Source organism: Oryctolagus cuniculus, chromosome 7 (genome assembly GCF_051225735.1).
Source record: "Oryctolagus cuniculus isolate XC-2025 breed Fujian yellow rabbit chromosome 7, ASM5122573v1, whole genome shotgun sequence".
Taxonomy (NCBI): domain Eukaryota; kingdom Metazoa; phylum Chordata; class Mammalia; order Lagomorpha; family Leporidae; genus Oryctolagus; species Oryctolagus cuniculus.
The window spans coordinates 82,776,844-82,796,061 of NC_142873.1; the positions used below are offsets into that span (position 1 = coordinate 82,776,844).

At 35.5% G+C, this 19,218-nt stretch overlaps 1 protein-coding gene across 2 annotated transcripts in view; it reads right to left on the reverse strand.

Annotated features, from left to right (window-relative positions):
• Window positions 1-1,458: 1,458 nt before the first annotated feature.
• PKN2 (protein kinase N2) overlaps window positions 1,459-19,218 on the reverse strand; it is a 156,526-nt gene continuing 138,766 nt past the window's right edge. For both annotated transcript variants that reach the window (XM_051856284.3, XM_089337099.1), the window contains 7 exons: window positions 14,252-14,428; window positions 10,028-10,090; window positions 8,832-8,908; window positions 7,667-7,809; window positions 4,743-4,850; window positions 4,452-4,532; window positions 1,459-4,365 (listed from right to left, as the gene is read on the reverse strand). In XM_051856284.3, the coding sequence (XP_051712244.1) occupies window positions 4,162-4,365; window positions 4,452-4,532; window positions 4,743-4,850; window positions 7,667-7,809; window positions 8,832-8,908; window positions 10,028-10,090; window positions 14,252-14,428 (853 nt within the window). In that variant the 3' untranslated portion in view covers window positions 1,459-4,161. The remainder of the gene's footprint in view (window positions 4,366-4,451; window positions 4,533-4,742; window positions 4,851-7,666; window positions 7,810-8,831; window positions 8,909-10,027; window positions 10,091-14,251; window positions 14,429-19,218) is intronic.

Genomic DNA, 19,218 nt, shown 5'->3' on the forward strand with positions numbered 1-19,218 from the left:
ATTGACCAGGGGATGGAAGCTCTGTCTGTCTTTCCTTCTCTATCACTCTGCCTTTAAATACATGTTTTTAAAATAAAGACTTAGAAATCCATGCACAGTTTTTTTCAGGGTATCTAAATACATCTTCTCCAGTTCTCTCTTTAGCTCTTGAATTCACTACATAATACTTTCACTGAGCTTCAAATGTCAACAACTGTATTTTTCATTTTTGGATGTTATAAATGTTTGTTAATTTCTTCAAAACCTAATTTTTTATGTTTATCCTGGTAATTTTTAGAAATATAAACTTTTATATATAGCTATTCTATCATTCACATCTGAATTTTAATTCATGCACCCTCTATTGGAGATTGGAGGAGTTATCTAAATTTCTTCTGTCTTTTGGCTCTTAAGATAGGTTAGTGTCTCTCATATGTTTAGAGATCTTTATTGTTATGATCTGAAAGTCCAAGGGTCTTATCCTGGAGCAGCTGTCTTTCAGAAAGTATTTGCTTTTACTGGTAGAAAGAGTAACATGCAATAGAATTTGAGCTCTTCCAGAGGATGTGAGCACATGTCCTAGTGCTACTGCAGTTTTCTATCCCCACAACAGTGCTGCTGTAGGAACCCATGCTTTCTAGCTCCACTTCTTCTGAATGCCTGCATTATGAACACCAGCACTTGCCCATACGAGCTACTGCCCTCTCCAACTTCCTGATATTTTTGCCTACGCTACAGACTCAGCTTCCAGCTCCCAGCCTCTCAGCACTCCTACTTTCATGCCTGGGAATTCATAAATGAAGACCCAAACTTGGTCAGACTCCTGCTTCAGTATTATTTGTTTGTTTTGGGGTAAAGGATTGACAGACATTATTCTTCCTTTTAATGAGACCAGCAAGGCCTCAAATTACATGTCTTATCCGAAGTCTTGAAGTTTCTACTTACATCATGGTATCTGAAGTGGAAATTAAGCAAAAGTTTGACACTTAGATTTTGAATAACTCTAATTTTATATATGTATATATTTACTTAATGATGATTTTTAAAGTTTCTAGCCATCCTACTAATGCACTAATGTATAAAGCAGTATCTCAGAGAGAAACACTAGATTTTAAAGGATGACTGGAAGATAAATAGGAATTCTAACAGTAAGATGATCCATGGATTGGCATTTGTTCCTTTGCGTTTCCCATATTCATTCTCTCAGTTGTTTAGGAACATGGGCAATACCTGCAAAAATCCTATTAGATTTGAAGGCATCTTTTACTAAGTCAAAGAAGAATAACAATTTTCATTCTATCTTCAATTTGCTTTAAAGGGAGAATATGGATCATTTTATTTTCTAAAATTTTCCATTCACATTTTTTAAAAAAGATGACTACTGAATGGCTGACATTCTGTTTTAGTCACTTGCCTATTTTCTAGAAAATGGGGCCCAAAATTTAAATATTTAACCTCAACAGAAAACCACATACAGTATTTGGTACTTGAATTTTATATTATTGCAAGCTGTTCTTCATTCATAATCACTTGTTGCTTTCTTTTTTCCACCTTCTTATACTCAGAGTCTAGCTACATGGTTATTCCATAAATATCCATCAAATGAAAGATGCTAATTGCTTTACAAAAATAAAATACAAATTTTCTCCATTGTTCCCAGTGAAAATGGACAATTTGTTTTGAATTTTCATGGTTTTAAAGCCTTTCCCAGGACAAGAAAGTACTTGTGAGAAGGCAAATTTAAGGTAATCAATCTTTGCCATTTTGAACATAATAAATCTAACACATATTTAATCACCAGGAAGTTTCTAAAAGGAAATAATACTTAAAACCAAAGTTACAAATTCCATCTATTTAATTTGTGCACTTGTGGGAAATTTATGACTGCAAACACTTTTTTCTTAGAATGACAGAGTTAAAGGCACATTTCATTTGAATGCATAGTGTACCATTCTAAAATATCCTAATTTCCTTACAAAGTGCTTGAGCAGTCACATACACATACAGTAATAGCAAAATATATTTACACTCTATAGAGCTTAAAATTTTAAATCTAAAATATATATATTTTAAAAACTACAGAAAAAATTAGTGCTTTCTTCAGCTTAATTGTGTGAATATACCCTGCCCTCTAATTTTCTTAGTGATTGACTTCAATTTTTAAAAAAATTTCTGTACACTGTGTAGTTACAAAATGTTATGTCAGTTTTTAATGCTAAAAGCCTATTTTAGACTTTGCTTTCTATGCATATTTGAGAACCAGCAAAGGTGAGCAGACTGTACCTCAAAAGTATTTAGTGTCTTATGAGTATTTTAATGTTAATACTGTTTAAATTTAAGCCAATTATGCTAAATTCCTCTACTGTCTTTTGCCAAGGAAGTTAACTGGCATTTTAAAATAACTTTAATCAACATATTGCTCTTCTTCCTACAAGATATTCTCCCACAGGATCTTGGGTAATAATCAATTTTGAAGGTAATAGGAAGTATCTCTGGACAATTTTAATTGTTCACAGAGTACAATTAAAAACACACCAACGCATTGAAACAAAGTTGAAATATTTGTAAATGTTTTTAGCTCAACTCCCTGTGCTTTCATGTTTCTCACAAGATTAAACTGAATAATTTTTTAACAGATGAGTCCGCTGTGATTAAATGATTAATCCAATATGGTTAATTAACAGGTAGATATTCCTGAGGTATAAAGACCCTAACATGCTAAGCACAGGATCAAAGATGTTGTTACTGAACAAAAGAAACAATGAAATCATGAAGTAAGAGTAAAAAATCCAAAACCAAACCAAACCAAACCAAAAAACCAAAAAAAAAAAAAAAAAAAAAAACACCTCCAAGCAAGTGGAAATTCATGGTTTACAAAAAGACATCCCTATACGAGTGAAAAAAGCCACAAACGGATCCTCTGAAGAGTTGTCAAAAGTATTTGATCAATTTTTTTTGAGACTTTTGAGGTACAGCTTTAGTGTTATAATATTTTTATAAAATATAGACTGTTTTATCAAAAATATTTATACATTCTGTTACAATATATTGCTTTTGCCCTCAGTAACTGCCAATATAAAATCTGGATCCAGTGGCCTAAAATGTACAAATGCACTTAATGTAAATGCTGGAGTTTGAGGTGTCTGCTTGGCCACTGTACAAAAGTGATGAAGTAGTGAAATTAAATAATAAGCCTACAACATAGAATACATTACAACTTGTACATATACATGTTCACAGCATGTATACAATGATAATCCTACGGTTTAACAATGATATAGTTCCCTTCTACAGCAGACACATGAACACGATGAACTAGACTGATAAATGCAGAACAAGTATCAAAAAAGGGGTAGTCAGTTCACTGATTCTGGAAGAAGATATGACTGAATAAATCGGGTGTCTAGATTTCGGGAATGCATAGAGGTAAGAGTATATCTTGGTTCAGGCTGATTAGAAGTCCTTATTCTGAACAATTTAAGGAAATGCTGATTGTTTCAGCATTGTTTAATAAAAAATAAACTGTTTGGCAAGTAGCTCTGTTGGAAAGCTATGAGGCTCTACTACATGGTTGATAAAGTGTAAGGCAATAAAAATTTTTCTCCTAATAAATATAGAAAATTTATAAAACAAGATATCAATTCATTTTGTTTTTCAAAAAAATTAAGCCTCAAAATGTGCACAAATTGCCACTACAGATTTTTTGATATAATAGTAATTTTTTAAAAATAAGAGCATTTGCCTTATTCAAACATAATCATACTTTGTATGAACAATAATAGCATTCCAAGCCATTTTTGTTTTCTGTTTGTAAAACACAAGTTAAGTGATTAATCTTCTTTCCACTTAAGGCAGGCATATGGCAAAGCTAGGGACTATGAAAGAGTGGTTTCTTTCTTTCTTTTTAAATAGACTATTGTTCCAAAAGTATTCATTTGTGATGGATTTTCATGGCCAATGTTCTTTCAGCTTAAACTCCTCAAATCTGCTTCCAGTGCTCAGAAAAAAAATTTGAGAAGCCACTTTTCATGAAGGTATTAAAACAGTACTTTTAAACAAATCTTCATGTGTTTTAAAAAACAACTCAGAAGCTATTGGTGGCACAGAGAGCAAATGAAGGGTTGCTATTCTTAAGAGGTCTTCTTGTGAGTCAGTTCGCTTGGTTTCACAGTGTCTCGTAACTTAACACCAATCAGCAATGTAGTCAAAATCTCTGAACAATTCTTGCTCCTCTTCTGAAAGTATCCTTGGTTCTCGAGGTGGAGTCAGAATAGGTGCTTCTGAGGTAAATTCATCATCAAAATTACTAACATCTTCTCGTCCTCTGATAGTAGGTACAAATGGTGGCTTTACTTTTTTGTCCATCAGAGCACTCCAATCAATTAGCTGGATTACAAAACATAAAATGACCAGTTTAGTTTCCCATTCCCAATTGCTTTACTTGTATCAAAACTTTCAACTTTCATACTCACCCTGAAAAATGGGTGCTTTTTTACATCCTCTGCATCTTTCTCACCAGCTCCAAGGCGCCGCTCGGGATTTCTTCTTAACAGCTAACACAATATAACATGGAAATGTTAAAATAAAACCCATAAAGTAAACTTTATTGATAGGGATTCTTGTAACATCCAGAGATTTAGATATTTTTTAATGTTTATCTAAACCATGCAACATCTACGAGCTGAAAACCAACTTCCAAAGTTCTACTGAGGAATTTCCTTTTATAAAAATAATTTAAGTAGCTTTTTAAAAAAAATTCTTACCCTTCTCATTATGGAAATGGCTTCGGTAGATAAGAACCTTGGATATCTTACTTCATCGTTTACAATACTGTCAAAAACCTCCTCTTCATCATCACCAGGAAAGGGAGACTGGAAGAATATTTTTAAGTAAGTTAAAATGAGTTTCAGGAGGTGAGTGCTTAGTGCAGTGGGTAGGTTACCACTTACGAGAGCCACATTCCATACCAGAATGCCTTCTCTACTACCTATCTGGCTTCCGGCTAATGTGCACCATGGGAAGCAGCAAATGATGACTGAAGTAGTTAGGTCCCTGCCACCTATGTGGGAGACCTTGACTCCTGGCTTCAGCCCAGCCCAGCCTTGGCTGTTGTAGGCATTTGGAGTAAATCAGCAGATGGAGTATCTTTTTCAAATAAAATGAAAATAAACAAATAAAAATTAATAAAATGAATTTCAGTGCACTAAATCTTATTCAAGTTTTAACTAAGATCCAGGCAGCGAAAAAGAAAAAACAAAAACTAAAAGCTAACCTACCAAAACAAACAAAAAAGGACTTTAAGAAGTCACAATGGATACATATCTATTACTTAGAGGAGACAATATATATTCTTAGTGAAATCTTTAAATTTGTTTTATAGATCCTTATGAAAAGCTTGTCTATATATAATTTTTCATTTAATTTCATTCAAAATTATTTCATTCATTTATTAATCTACTTAGCCAGTTAATGTTTAGAATGCCTATTAGTGGGGAATATTCAGATAGCAGATATAATTCTCAAGAAGCTCAATATTGTGGAACAACAGAAGACAATGATCAAGGTAAATATGGTAATAAGTGTTACAACAGCGGAAAGCACAAAGTCTGTGGATGTACATCAGATATGGGTGTGCCTTGGACTTTATGTCAACAGCAGATTGATGGTGACAAAACAAAACTAGAGATTAGCAGACAAGAAGACTGCACTGAGAGCAGTGCCAAGAAAATCAGACTGAGGGAACTCAAAAAGCATACATTGTCCAGGCATATTTAATGCTCCAATATAACAGACAGAGCATTTCAGTAAGCTTAGTAATAAAATCATTTGTTCATAATGGCCATAATGATCCTGGGTCATAAAAAAATTAGATACATTATATTCAATATGACAATTTGATGTGCAAGGGATAAACTCTCAACTAGGCTGAAAATTAGTCTATCAAATATAACTTTTAGAGCTTACTCAGTTATTTTCAAAACAAGTGAACAAATGTGTACACATTATATCTAAAAGTCACTAATGTAAGTCAGTATTTCTAATCTTATTTTCTCACTGGATTTTGGGAAATACAGGCTAACTTAGCTTTATTAATTTTGATTTGGCTGCTTGCTTCCTAAAAGATATTAAATAATAATAGGAAAACAGAAAGTAGTATCAATGGAAAGAGAGGGATCTTAAACCCAAGGACTTTGTAAAAACAAATTCAAAAATTCCTAAGAAGCTCCTGGCTCCAGAGTGGCACAGTTCTGGCTGTTGCAGCCAACTGGTGAGTGAACCGGGGGATGGAAGACCTCTCTCTGCCTCTCCTTCTCTCTCTGTGTAACTCTTACAAATAAATAAATAAATCTTTAAAAACAAAAACAAAACCAAAAAACCTCAAGTTCCTAATGCTGAACTGCAAATCTTATTGCTTATAAATAAGAAAATCCTTCAGTTACCAAAACCTTAGTTTTTCCATTTACTCATATAAATTCCATAAATCAGATACTTACTATACTATGTGGGACAATCTAATTTCTCTTGAGGACTGAAACAACAATCAGGGAACATTCTATTTTCACAAGGATTTTCAATCAGAATTTCAGGTGGTAATACAGAGTGTTTTTTGTCTTCAGCTTGAACAATTTTCTACCTGAGAACAGTCACTTTACATGCCTCTGAATAATAAATATCGACGTGCTTGTTAAAACGTTAAAGTACACTGCTTCCTCCAACAGACTATGAGCTAGTGGAGCTAGCAAATGTGTTGTAAGCACATACAGAAAGAATTCAATAGTGTGTTCAGATGTCAACATTCATAGCACCTCACTCTGGTGTCCAATGTTCTTTAAACCTCCCTGGCACCTTTACTCTCACTTGGCAGAGGGAAAAGAGGAGCTGGTATGTTAGCTTATTATTGGAGTCTTTCTAGTCCTCAAACTAGACACATTCAAATACAAATCTGAAAAATGCATGATACATCCAGTGAATTTTCAGTTGCTTATAATAGAGAAACTGGACATAAACTTCAGCCAAACCATACTGTTATCACAGTTTAAAGCAAAGTTATCACTGAAGTTTCACTAATACTGAAAGATTATAAAGTCGATTGAGCAGTTTTACTTTGAGAGAAGAGAGAGAGGGACTGCTTTTCCATCCATGGGTTCAGTCCCCAAAAGCCTACAACAATTAGGGCTGGGCCAAGTGGAAGCCAGGAGCCAGAAACTCAACACAGGTTTCCCACATGGGTGGCAGGGACCAACTAATTGAGCCATTACTCCCTAATTCCAGAGTGCACATTGGGAGGAAGCTGGAATCTGGATCAGAGCTGGGGCTGAGAGTTATGTACTCTGATATGGGATGCAATTATCCCATTGGCATCTTAACCACTGGGTAAAATGCCTGCATCAGACTACATTCTTGTCGTTTGTATTCTTGCTGTTTTATTTCCTATGAAACGATGAGTATACCTTAACACTGTAACACAACCACAGTACAATTCTGAAATATAAGGAACTACTTTCAAGGCATTGACAGTACATTCCACAAATCATATATATTTAAAAGAAACAACCAATTATTGGTATGGTATAAATATTTATAAAACTTGTTACATTTATGCAGGAGATGTATTAGGTATTAACAATGTACTTTTTCTTTCTATCATCTTTCCTCTCTTCCTTCTCATCTACTTCATTCTGCTTACCTCACCAACAAGCATTTCATATATAAGTACACCAAGGCCCCACCAATCTACAGCCCTTGTATAGGATGTTTCTGTTAATACTTCGGGGGCAAGAAATTCAGGAGTGCCACAAAATGTGCTTGTTCTGTCACCATATCCCATTCCTGGAAAAGATAAAATTTAAATATTTGTTAGCAAAGAAAAAAATAATTAACAGAAAAGTCAGAAGAGGTTTTTAGAAAGCAAAATTAAAGTTGCACATTTGTATATTGTGATCAAATTCAGATGTATTAAAAACTTTTAAAGAAATGTTAAGCATTGGTATAGAGAAAATAGTGTAACAACACATGAGAATCTCATGGTCAAAAACTAGCTGTGAAGAGCAGTGGGCTAAGGACAGCTCATGAGAAACAAAAGCATTTAAATCAACAGTGCCCAATATAGAGACAGCCAGTTACAGTTACTGGATTCAGCAACTAGGAAGCCAGTAGTGTATGTGATGAGCCTATCTTTACAAAGTTCATTCATTCATTTATCCAGGTATTTGTTAATTAAACATTTACTGGATACTTAACATCCTCCAAACACTGTTACATACTGTTGAAACAAAGCTAAACAAGAAAAAGAAGTTACCAGTGTAGAGGAGGGGAAAGACAACTTTAGTTACAATATAATGTTTTAAATGTAAAAATAAGACTATCTATATGTTGGGTATTGTGCTCAAGAAGCTGGAGTCAGGATCCAGAGGCATCAAACCCAGGTACTCTGAAATGGAACATGGGTTCTCCTAACTCAGTGTAGTAACTGCTAGGACAATATTCTTGAGCTATCTATATACCTATATCTATCTTTTCCCATATAAAATGTTAAGTTTTAGGAAGATAGAGAAAAATTATTAGGCTTATGTAATTCACTCTGTATAATTCCAGCAGAATAAACAATTTGGTCCATAATGAATATTTTCTTAAAGTAGTTATGGAATGACTTTAACCATACTATGATTTCTGCAAATCTAGCCTTTTTCATATCTACAGAAAAAGTTTTCTCAATGTGATAATTAGACTTTATGAACAATCTACAATTCTTAATGAAGAATAAATTAAAAATACATTTCATTTTCCATAAACTTAAAAATTACAAAAAGTACAAAGAGATAGTATTCTATTAAAACACAATTTTAATTTACCTTCTTTGCAAAGACCAAAATCAGCAATTTTCACAAAGCCCTCTGTATCTAGCAATAAGTTATCCAATTTCAAATCTCTGTTTAGGATGAAATATACAAAATGAAAAAAAAAATCAATGAAATGAGTAGATACTATAGTTTAAAAAATAATTTCAATAGGAGTCCTATTTTACTATAAATGGTTTTCCAAGTTATGACTTGAAATTTAAATACTGTTATCATAAACAATCATTTTTCCTACTTCTGGCAAGTTTATTATTTTATATAATATAGTTTCTAAATATTTCCCTGTTGTATAAAACAGGAAGAATGCATTTTAAAAAAGAAATGCTATCTCTTTAAATATATATTTTAAAGTACGGAAGGAGTTTAAGTACCTTTGACTCAGGTATTTATTAATTGGTTATTTGTGATAATCTGGCTTCGTCCAAGTCTGAAGTTTGCCTATATACCTTCCATAAGAAAGAATGGTCAAACTAACATTATAAATGTCAGGAAGCAGGTTTAATTTTCTAAGAGAATAATTCAAAATAAAGAGAAGGGTATCAATACATACTCACTGATTACTAATTAAACTAGTTAAAAACATTTTACCTTTTAAGTTAAAGGATAAAGATAAAGTTTGAGGATTATGAGGAAATCTGTACTTTGAAAACACTGGACTAGCTGCTGCATCATGATCTATTTGCTACTGGTCAACAATTTGATAAGGAAATCTGTGTCAGCATATAAATGGGCTATGTTACCAAAACGCTATTTTGTTCACTTGACAGCAAGAGTTTTAATGAAGGAAGAATAGTATGCTATTTTGCACTCTGGCAAAAGCTACTCATCTCATCATGCACATGTTTCCAGTAGTATTGGTCATTAAAGTTTTGCACAGTGGATCAATTAAATGTAAGATATTCATCAGGGTGAATATTGCTGGGGTGAACTGTGTTCTCATAGGACAACTCATAGTTTGACTATTTTAATTAGGAAATGGGCACAGGATCAGGAAACAAGAAGTTCAACACAAAATTACTGTGTACTGTGTGGACCACATCTTACAAAATTGAGCTTTGCCTCTAAACATCACTTAACATATGAAGGAAGAGAATTAAGAAGCTGCCTAAGTATAAAATATCTTTCTTAATTATCTGTAATTCTAATTCACACCAAAGCAAGTCATTAGAAAGAACCAAAAATTTACTTACCTATAAACAATTTTGTGTTCATGTAAATACTGCAACCCAAGAACTACACATGCCGCATAAAATCTGTTTGAAGAATTAAATCAAAATAAGATTCACTGCTTTTGAATCCCAGTTTATATTTTTATGCGTCAAAACACAACTCTAGTTAATTAACTTCACAAATATTTATTTATTTAGTCCTCATTATGTACCACACTTTGTTAGATTTAGGGGTGAAATTAAAAAATGAGAAAAGTATAGTCTTGACGAAACTTTGCCTGGCGGAGTCACAGGAACTCAGGGCATTTGATTTGGTTCTGTAGGACTAATACAAATGTGCCATAAGGAGAGAAGGACAGTGTTCCAGGTAGAAGTTCTGTGTAGGAAACATAGGACATTCCCCTAAGAGGGAAAAGGATCAGAGCAGAAATGGCATAACATGCTTGACAACTAATGAAATGGCTTTAGTGTGTGGGAAGGGTATAAATGGGGAAGATCTAGCAGGAGGTTAGGTAGAGAAGACTGCCTAGAGGAGCAATTCTGAATGTCAAATTATGGATATTGGAATTTCTTTCCTTAGTGGTAGAGATTGTAAAACCATTTTTTACAAAAGTATTTGAGAAGTAGAGAGACAGAGCTCTCATCCCCAAATGCCTGCTAAAATCAGGAGATGTGAAATCAATTCTCCTATGTGGGTTGTTGAAACCCAGTCACTCAAGTCATCCTCACTGCCTCTCAGGGTGTGCCAAAAACTGTACTCAGAAGTTGGAGTCAGCAGCCAGAGCTAGGCACTGAAAAATAGGCACTCAGATATGAGACATAGGAATCTCATCTGGTGACTTAACCACTAGACCAAACATTTGCTCCTCAAATCACTTTAATCAGGGGAGAATAATTTCATTTATGTTAGGAAGATTTTTCTGGCAGCAATGTGAAAATTGGAGTTCAGAAGTAGGTAGAGTTCCAGAGGGAAAAGGAACAGACAAGGCTTTTAGAATAGTACAGATGGAAGATCATGAGAACATTCAATGTAGTGGCAACAAAGAGAATAAGAGTTGAATTTTTAAAGAAAACTGAAAAATCAGTATGATAGCACATAGTACGTCATTCGCTGCATACGATGGAGTGGGAGGAGGTGAAGATGACTCTCAAGGTTTCTATCTTAATGGAATGAAAAGGTAAAGAAATAAAGAAGTAGCCCGAGTTTTGAGGGGACGTGAGTTTAGCTTTAAATATGTTCATTTTGAACTGCCTGTGGGGCATGTGACGAAGTCTAGAAGTTGGATATACGAGTTTGGAACTCAAGAAAACATGGGCCCGGCTATAATACCAACTGTGAGGTATAGGGCTGTCTATCTTTTTCAGGTTTTATCTTAAATGTGTGGCATAATGTCAGACACATGGTAGCCTGACTTGAATGAGGAGGGAAGTAATAAATAAATGGTTACACTTAAAAATGCAAATTTGCCTGTCTTCAGTATAGAAAAACCTACAGAGAAAAAGTTAGGAAAATCAGTTCTTAATTATGTAAGCAATAATTTTTGTTATAAAATATAACTTATTATATAATATATAATATATAAAATATAATACACTCTCCCTAAAGCAAGATATTTCATTTATCTATCTGCCTCATCTCAAATCCATTACCATCCACAGAATTAACTCTTACCAGTTTGATGACTGTTCTTAAGATTAAAAAAAATATCTTGATTTCTGTTACTTTCTTTGTAAATAGATGGTCTTGATTGGATTCAATTTAAGAAATAGTTGGGGGCCGGCGCCGCGGCTCACTAGGCTAATCCTCTGCCTTGCGGCGCCGGCACACCGGGTTCCAGTCCCGGTTGGGGCGCCGGATTCTGTCCGGGTTGCCCCTCTTCCAGGAGCTCTCTGCTGTGGCCAGGGAGTGCAGTGGAGGATGGCCCAGGTGTTTGGGCCCTGCACCCCATGGGAGACCAGGAAAAGCACTTGGCTCCTGGCTCCTGCCATCGGATCAGCGCGGTGCGCCGGCCACAGCGCGCCAGCCGCGGCGGCCATTGGAGGGTGAACCAACGGCAAAGGAAGACCTTTCTCTCTGTCTCTCTCTCTCACTGTCCACTCTGCCTGTCAAAAAAAAAAAAAAAAAAAAAAAAAAAAAAAAAAAAAAAAAAGTTGGGCATATGACCTAAAACATGTATTTCACTAAATGCTTACTAGTATCAGGTTATTTTCACTTATTAGCTTAATTATCTTCAAATCAAATCTTGTTTTAAAGTAGAAAATGAAGCTCAGCAAGGGTGATTAATTTGCCAAAAGTCACAAAGCCAGAAAAAAGGCAAAGCTAAGGATCAAGGTATTTTGGTTCTATAGTCCCAGTCATTAAAAACCAATTGAGCCAGGCACTTTTTCAGGTGTTTTCACTACTGACCAGGACAAACACTGCTCCTTCTCCTTCCTTTTAGTGAGGGGAGACAGACAGTAATATGTAAAAAAATAAATGACTTTGGGTAGAAATGATGTGATACGAAGAAGATAAAATAGAACACAGAACACAGCAACCTGATTTAGAGGTTAGTGACGTGGTAGTTTACATAGGGAGGAAAGGAGCTTCAAAGACATAACACTTAAACTGAAACCTGAGTGATTATAGGAAATACTTCAGATTTGGAGTACTGCAACATTTCATTCTTGCATCTCACTGGGCTTTTTGTTTATTTGTATACAATTTGTTTTTTCTCAGGAAAATTCCTTAAGGCAGAACTATATCTTATGTTTAAAAGACAAAAACAAGCATAACAAAATTAAAAGAATTCTTCGTGGTTGTTAGCCCAAGGTTAGGCATAGTCTGAATGTCCTACTTTAAAGTTTTAAACATTCAGGGAATGAATTTATAGTAGTTTTCTATTACTTTCTGATTTTTGCCTCCTTTTTTGAATGCCTCATTACCCCTTAGAATTAATCCCCATTTCCTCAGCTAAAACTTGAAGGCTTTGACAGTACTGCTATCAATTGCTCTACATCAAACTCTAATGGTTATGGTGAGAATGAAATAAAGGAATCAAAGTGCTATACAAACATCAATTGCTATTCCATCAGAATACACTACTGATGAAAATTCATGAATAAATCCAATAATGATTTTACTACTGGGTTTATGTTTTTATGATTTGGGTATATTTTGGAGGTAGAGGTAACGGAACTTGCTCATGGTTTGGAAGTTGCAGGTGAGTACGGAAAAGGATCAAGGATGCCTCTCTACAGCATGTAGGGTGTAGCTATTAGGAGCACTTTCCTAGTTTCAAATCTTAGCTCCACCCTTAAGGTGTGAAATTGGGGTAATGATTATCCTTAAGGCAGAACTACATTTTTATATTTCAAGTGTGTGCATACTGAACATGAAAATACAATCTGAAGTGCTTAATATTTACTTTTATGTATTTGAATAGGCAAAACTTTCATAACTATTCAATTAAAAAAGTACAAAAACACTTGTAGTGAGAAGTCTGTTTTCTACTCCTTTCCTTGGAGGCAATATGTATACAAGTTGAGAATCCCTAATTCAAAATCTAAAATGCAAAATGTTCTGTAATCCAAAACTTTTAAGCACTGACATGATGCTGAAAAAGTTTTGGAGAATTTCAGATTTTTAGATTAGGAATGCTTAATCAGTAAAGTTTATGTAAATATACAAAATCCACTCCCCCCCCCAAAAAAAAACCCTCCTCAATTTGAAGTATTTCTGATAACCATGCAGATAAGGGATACTGAACCTGTATCAGCTTCTTTCATACACTTTCAGAAATTTTATAAGCACAAGCAAGCAAATATCTGATATATATTCATTGAAATTATCCTTTGAAAGTGCAAATAAGTATTTTATATATTTATATAATACAGACTCTTCTGCATTTCTTTTTCACTTAACAATGTACCTGTATATAATTTGTCATTGAAACATAGATGTCACTCCCTAAAGAGAAAATTTAATAACAAAATTTTTAATTTTAATTTTATTTAAATAAAATGAACCTTAATTGTGATGAAGTGTGAGTTAGGGAACCCATGAAATTTTCAACACGAACAACAGAGTGAAAAATACAAAACATATTTGTTAGAAACCAAAAAGGAATTCTAATAATATCTTGTAGAGATCTAACTTCCAGTAGGGAAAAAAAAAAAAGACCTAAAATCCACAGAGAGCTCTTTTTCTTCCCAGAAATAAATCAGTCATGGAAAAACTCAGACAAATGTCTGAAGCATACTCACACAGCTCTTGGTTCAGAAAAGACATCAGTATGAATGTGCATCATTAGGTCCCCACCGGCAGCATATTCCATTACAAAGCAAACATGCTCTTTGGTTTGGAAACATGCAAAAAGGTTCACCAAAAAGGGATGCCTTACACTATTCACAGTTTCAAAAATTCTTTTTTCACACATCAGGCTGTAAGAGAAAACATTTAGAAAAGAAAGATTGGAAAACAAATAACCTCTAGTTGGAAATAATATTCTTTACACATTACCAAGCCTTAAATAAAATTTTAAACTATTTTAACTTTAAAACATGTCTTAGGCTTTCCATATATGCTATGAAAACTGATCTGCTAGATATATACAAGTTTAATTGAAATATATTAATGAGGTCCGGTGTTGTGGCATAACGGATAAAGCCAAGGCCCATGAGGCTGGCATCCCACTGGTTCAAGACCTAGATGCTCCACTCCAATCCAGCTCCCTGCTAACATGCCTGGGAAAGCAGTGGAGGATGGCCCAAGGGCTTGGGCCCCTGCACCCAAGTGGGAAATTCAGAAGAAGCTCTTGGCTCTTGGTGTTGGCCTGGCCCAGACCTGGCCATTGTGGCAATTTGCGGAGTGAACTAGTAGATGGAAGATCTCTACCTCTCTATAACTTCCTCCCTCTGAGTAACTCTGACTTTCAAATAAATAAATAAATCTTAATTACAGATTTCACATTATAGTATCAGAGCAGCATACATTTACCTTTAAAATAGGATTGATTTGGGGTAAATTATGAAAATTCATCAGGAACTGGTCATTTAGCAACTTGTAGAATGTTTTTAAATATTTAGGTTGTGACCAAGGTAATCTCAAGGACAGTAATTATAATTCATAAGCTATCATGTTCAAAAATTTTATTGTATAAGCTTCTGAAGTTAAGGAGTAAACATAGGCTGCATAAAATTTTAATTAAGAAGACTGGAAAGGATAGAGACTACACAGACAATTTGGCAATAAGTGTCAGAAAGTTCCTCAAGAATAATACAATTTTTCTATATTGTTTTAGAAAAATCTACAAGTTACAGACTGCTAAGAACAAGGGTCAAGCTGAACGATTCTGGAATGCTGAGACAAAAGAAAAACAAAACAATCCACTTTTCCTTTCCCTGAAAATATTCAGAAGTCAACTTGACTTAAAGTTGAAGAAAACTGTATCAAATGCTACTCAAGCAAAGTCTGAATTAACTTACTTAATTTTTGCATTAAACCTTATTTTATTGAGTACTTGATAAAAATAAACATCAGTAAATACACCTTAAAACAATTTTATGTGTTTTTAAAAAATTTTATTTGTTTATTTGAATGGCAGAGTGATAAGGAGGAAGAAAGAAAGATCCTCCATATGCTGGTTCACTCCCCAAATGCTGGGAACAGTGGGGATAGGCCAGGTTGAAGCCAGGAACCAGGAATGCCATCCAGCTCTCCCATGAGGGGGCAAGAACCCAGTACTTGGGCCATCATCTGCTGCCTCTCAGGCATATTAACAGGAAGCTGCATCAAAACCTAAGATGAAGCTTGATTGAGGCACTCTGATATGGAATGCAGGTGTCCCAAGCAGTAGTTTATCTGTTGCATCACAACATTCACCCCTATTTGTATGCTTCTAATAAAAAACAGGTACTTATTTCGTATCTATTTTTGGGAATAAAATAAAAAATTTGGCTAAATCTAAAAATCCTTAGATTTTGGTTTTGAGAATTTTTTTGGTTGTTCCAAACAACATTCTAGCATTCCAAAATGCCAAACTAAAATCCTAATGTGAGCAGGTAGTTTCATTCTCCTTTCAAGAAGGAACTAAAAAAGAAATTCTTTATTTAGATATCCAGATTATACAGCTTATGACTTGAAAAGAATTAAACCTGAAAAACATTTACAGCCATGCAATTTTTAATGTTAACGCTAATATGAGCTGTTTCCTGGATAATGAACTAAAAGACTTGTTCAGTTTTAAATACTGACAATTAATGCAGTTATTATTATATAGTTTAAGACTTCATTTAATGATGTCACATTCTGGATGAATCAGCCCTTGATTTCACCCAATATGTTTTTAATCTTACACATAATCAGAAAACCACAGGATAACTGCTATATAACCATTTTCTTTATTTTGGCAAATTTCTAAATGTTAAAACAATACATAAATTCATGGAAGAATAAAAGTTAATAGCCTTGATTTTCATCACCATTTATTTTTAAAAAAGATTTATTTGAAAGTTTTTTTGGAATTAGAGAGAGGGAAATACAGAGAGAGAGATATCTTCTATCCACTGGAAAGCAACAAAAGATAGTCCAAGTGTTTGGGCCCCTGCTACTCCCATGGAAGATCTGGATGGAGTTCCAGGGTCCTGGCTTCATCTTGCTCCAGCCCAGGCTTTTGCAGCTATCTGGGGAGTGAACCAGAAGAGGAAAGCTCGCTTTCCTTCTAACTCTGACTTTCAAATAAATAAATAAATATTTTTAAAAAATTCTAAAAATGGCTTTGGGCAAGATTTATAAGATGGATTCTAATACATCTGCGTCTAGTCTACTTAAATGTTAGACACCAGTAGACAAAATACTTGGATGAAGCAAGACAAAGCTGGTAAGATATTTTAGGCTCATAAAGATGAAAACCACAGTGTCTTCATGGTCTACAGTTTATATCTATGAGTCAATCAATAATTCTCATGGATGGTTGTTAGGTTAGACCTGAACGGAATAACAAAAGACTGAGAATCAAGTGATTGGATTATTGCTTAAAATGGCTTCAGTGCCTTTCAAACGAATTCTCTGACAATGAATGACAATAATGATGAGGACTGGATAGATGTCTTAAGATGATAAGATAAAGGAGGAAGGCTTTTTATAAACCAAAACTATCAATATAATTTTTTTTCTTTTTTCTTCTTTTTTTGACAGGCAGAGTTAGTGAGTGATAGAGAGAGAGAGACAGAGAGAAAGGTCTTCCTTTTCCGTTGGTTCACCCCATAATTGGCTGCTACGGCTGGCACTGTGGCCGGCGCACTGCACGGATCTGAAGCCAGGAGCCAGGTGCTTCCTCCTGGTCTCCCAGGTGGGTGCAGGGCCCAAGGACCTGGGCCATCCTCCACTGCCTTCCCGGACCACAGCAGAGGGTTGGACTGGAAGAGGAGCAACTGGGACAGAATGCAGCGTCCCAACTGGGACTAGAACCAGGGGTGCTGGTGCCGCAGGCGGAGGATTAACCAAGTGAGCCATGGTGCTGGCCTATCAATATAATTTTAAGCTCTTTACAGCAAACACTCAAAAAGTCATTGCATGAGAATCTCTGACTTCTTCTACATTATCTAAGTTGTATATTCTTAAGTCCATACAATAATCTAACCTTATTCAGAATTTCACTTTATTCACACTGCCTAGAACACTTTATTCTAAATTGTCATCTTTTTTCACCATATTCTGTAATGAACTGTGCTGTGTTCTATAAATACAAAAATATGTTTTCAACTCTAATCTGTTGTGTCAAAAAAATTAACTAGTAAGAAAAAGCAAGCTGAGTAAGGAGGTATTAGAATAATGGGACTAGGGTTAGACGGGATTCAGAAAGAATGTTTTATTAATGGTAGGCATCTGTGATCTTTGTATATAAATTACTTTGGTATATACAATTAATCCATAATTTGTGTCCATGTTAAGAGCTTGATTTGAAAATTTCTACGATTTATAGAAGGAGCAATTTTTAAGTAAAATAATATGATCCAGACTATAGAAACAAAATTTAGAATATATAAGAGAACTGTTGGGGCCAGTGCTATGGAGTATCAAGCACTGCAGTGCCGGCATACCATATGGGCACCAGTTCGAGTCCTGGCTGCTCCACTTCCAATCCAGCTCTGCTATGGCATAGGAAGCAGTATAAGATGGGCCAAGTCCTTGGGCCCCTGCACCTGCACAGAGACCGGAAGAAGTTCCAAGCTCCTGGTTTTGGATCAGCCCAGCTCCGGCCATTGTGGCCATTTGGGGAGTGAACCAGCGGATGGAAGACCTCTTTCTTTCTCTCTCTGCCTTTGCCTTTCAAATAAATAAAAAAAATCTTAAAAAAAAAACCCTGTCATTAAGAACCATCAAATATTCCAGAAACATCTATTAAAATATGATGGTCTATTTTTTTTTAAATTTTTACATTGCCTTTTTTTTGCCTTCTTTTAGATATACTAGAATATACTAGAAACTTGGAGCTGGCGCTGTAGCGCAGCGGGTTAACACCCTGGCCTGAAGTGCCGGCATCCCATACGGGCACTGGTTCAAGTCCCGGCTGTGCCACTTTCCATCCAGCTCTCTGCTGTGGCCTGAGAAATCAGTAGAAGGTGGCCCAAGTCCTTGGGCACCTGCACCCGCATGGGAGACCCGAAAGAAGCTCCTGGCTCCTGGCTTCGGATTGGCGCAGTTCCAGTCGTTGCGGCCAATTGGGGAGTGAACCATCGAATGCAAGACCTCTCTCCCTCTCTCTCTCTCTCTGTATAACTCTGACTTCCAAGTAAAATAAATAAATCTTTTTTTTTTTTTTTTTTTTTTTTTTTGACAGGCAGAGTGGACAGTGAGAGAGAGAGACAGAGAGAGAAAGGTCTTCCTTTGCCGCTGGTTCACCCTCCAATGGCCGCCGCTGCAGCCGGCGCACCGCGCTGATCCTGGCAGGAGCCAGGAGCCAGGTGCTTTTCCTGGTCTCCCATGGGGTGCAGGGCCCAAGCACCTGGGCCATCCTCCACTGCACTCCCTGGCCATAGCAGAGAGCTGGCCTGGAAGAGGGGCAACCGGGACAGAATCCGGCGCCCCAACCGGGACTAGAACCCGGTGTGCCGGCGCCGCAAGGTGGAGGATTAGCCTATTGAGCCACGGCGCCGGCTAAATAAATAAATCTTTAAAAAAAATAGATATACTAGAAACTTAAAATTACTCCTTTTCCCTATATTCAGGT